Below are 2062 nucleotides of genomic sequence, written 5' to 3' on the forward strand. Positions count from 1 at the left end.
GAAAAGTTTGTTCCCGGTTTTCATTCCTTCCGTTTAGGAGTTGACTAGGGTGATGGTTGTGGATGGCCAGCGGCCATCTTTGGCTGCGGTGGCAAGAGGCAACATTGTTAGAGGAGGTTTGAATCAAAATTTGGTTGGAGATGGTCGCTTGAAGACTGGTTCTACAAGATCTATAGCTGATTCTGGGAATAGAGTTTCTAATGGTCCTTTGGTGATCAAGGACAACATCGGTGATGTTCCAAAAAAGATTTCGTATGTGGAGGGTAAAGGGAAGGCTATTGCTTATGATAATGTTATTAAAACCCCACGAGTATTCAAGAGTTCTTCGGAGCAGGTGGTTGTTGATCCGTCGGCATCGTCTTCTGAAAGGAAAATTTATGTTAACAGGTTCAGAAATTCAAATGCAATCACTGGACTTGTCCATGAGATAAATGCGAATTCCGGTATCAACGTTAACATAAATCTTCATTTTAAGGATAGTTTGATTACATAGGATATTGGTGTTTTGGACAAAGTGCAAGGAGTAATGCCTAATAGGAATGTTATTGAAGCAGAGGAAAACCCGTGGAAGAAAAAGCCTTACATTATGTTGGATTTCAAGGATGAAGATATGGTACTTGCTGAGGATGGTAAAGCCGTAAAAATGAAGGAAGATGCTGAGATTTTCAATGCTAATAGGTTGAGAAATTCCTTAGTAATTAAGGTGTTTGGTAAGGAATTATCGTCACACATTGTTGCCTGGGAAGTAAGAAGGCAATGGAAACCATTTGGGAACTTTCATTTCACAACTCTTGGCAAGGGTTGGTTTTTGTTTTCCTTTGATTCAACAGACATAATGGAAGGTATTCTGTCAGGAGGCCCTTGGTTCGTTAATGGACATATAGTGGGAATAGAAAGATGGACGGTGGAATTTTCTACTCTATCTCTTAAGGGTCTAACCTCACCTATCTGGATTAGAATGCCTCACTTACCCTTACAATGCTGGGATGAAGTCAATGTGGCTAGAATTGCTTCATCGGTTGGAAAACCTATAATGATGGTTGGAAATATGTTTCAGTGGAGTAAAAGGGAATTTTCCATAATTTCTATGAGGGTCAAGTTGGATCAACAGCTTCCCTTAGGAGTTTGGGTGGAGAGTATCTCAGGAAGGTTTTTTCAGAAGTTTGAGTATAAGAAAATCTCAACATTCTGCTATAACTGTGGATTGATAGGGCATGTGAAATCAGATTTAAAAAATAGGATGAATGATACTATGGAAAGGATTGCTGAAGTTGGGAAGCGAAGACCTATTTTAGAAACAAAGAAATCTATAAGTATGGACACTGAATCATCTTATGGACCATGGATCATGGTTAAGAGGAATAATAGAAGACCTGAGAGGTTGAATGAAAATCCTAAGATTGTTAAAAAATAATGGAAGAAGTCAAAGGAAGCTCATGGGAGGTTGTTGTAGTGGAATCAGCTAATCTTAATGTCAATAATGAGAAGAAGCTGGGTTCAATAGCTGTTAATAAACAACTAGAGGAGGGGAAAATCCCCGAGGAATCTGAATTGCACATTAACGAGCTGCAGGCTGCTACTATTGGAGATACTAAAGTGATGAATAATGGTAAAATAGTAGATGGAGATATGATTGCTGGTATGTTTCCATATAATGATAATGTTATCTCTGTAAATGAAAACAAGTTTGAGGTGTTGAATTTGGAGTAGGAGGATAGAGGTTAAGCTATGGAGGATACTAGCTCCTTTCGGGATGCTTGTGATGGTAAAACGACTCTTGTAAATTCTGTTAAAGATGAAGGAAACAAAGGAAATGAGAGGAGATTGGAAGGAGTGGAGAAGGACAAGGAAACTGGAACCAATGGGGATTTGATTAAAAGCAAGGTTGCTAAAGAACTACGAGGCTTAGGTCCTATTAAAATCAATTCCCGTGGAAGAATGTGTGATGGAGGAATTAAGAAAAGGGATGGGGGTTCTTCCCCAAACTATTTTTAATGGAATCCATAGCCTTCTAGAACTGTAGGGGGGCCAAGAAGAGAGAGGCCTCTCTTTACTTGAAGGA

General features: G+C 39.2%; 1 protein-coding gene across 1 annotated transcript; it reads left to right on the plus strand.

Annotated features, from left to right (window-relative positions):
* Positions 1 to 526: 526 nt before the first annotated feature.
* On the plus strand, positions 527 to 1414 carry LOC110096540. The gene has a single exon (XM_020822550.1). The coding sequence runs from the start codon at positions 527 to 529 to the stop codon at positions 1412 to 1414; it is 888 nt and encodes a 295-aa protein (XP_020678209.1).
* The last annotated feature ends 648 nt before the right edge of the window (positions 1415 to 2062 follow it).

This window comes from Dendrobium catenatum, unplaced genomic scaffold, assembly GCF_001605985.2.
Source record: "Dendrobium catenatum unplaced genomic scaffold, ASM160598v2 original_scaffold_31612, whole genome shotgun sequence".
NCBI lineage: Eukaryota > Viridiplantae > Streptophyta > Magnoliopsida > Asparagales > Orchidaceae > Dendrobium > Dendrobium catenatum.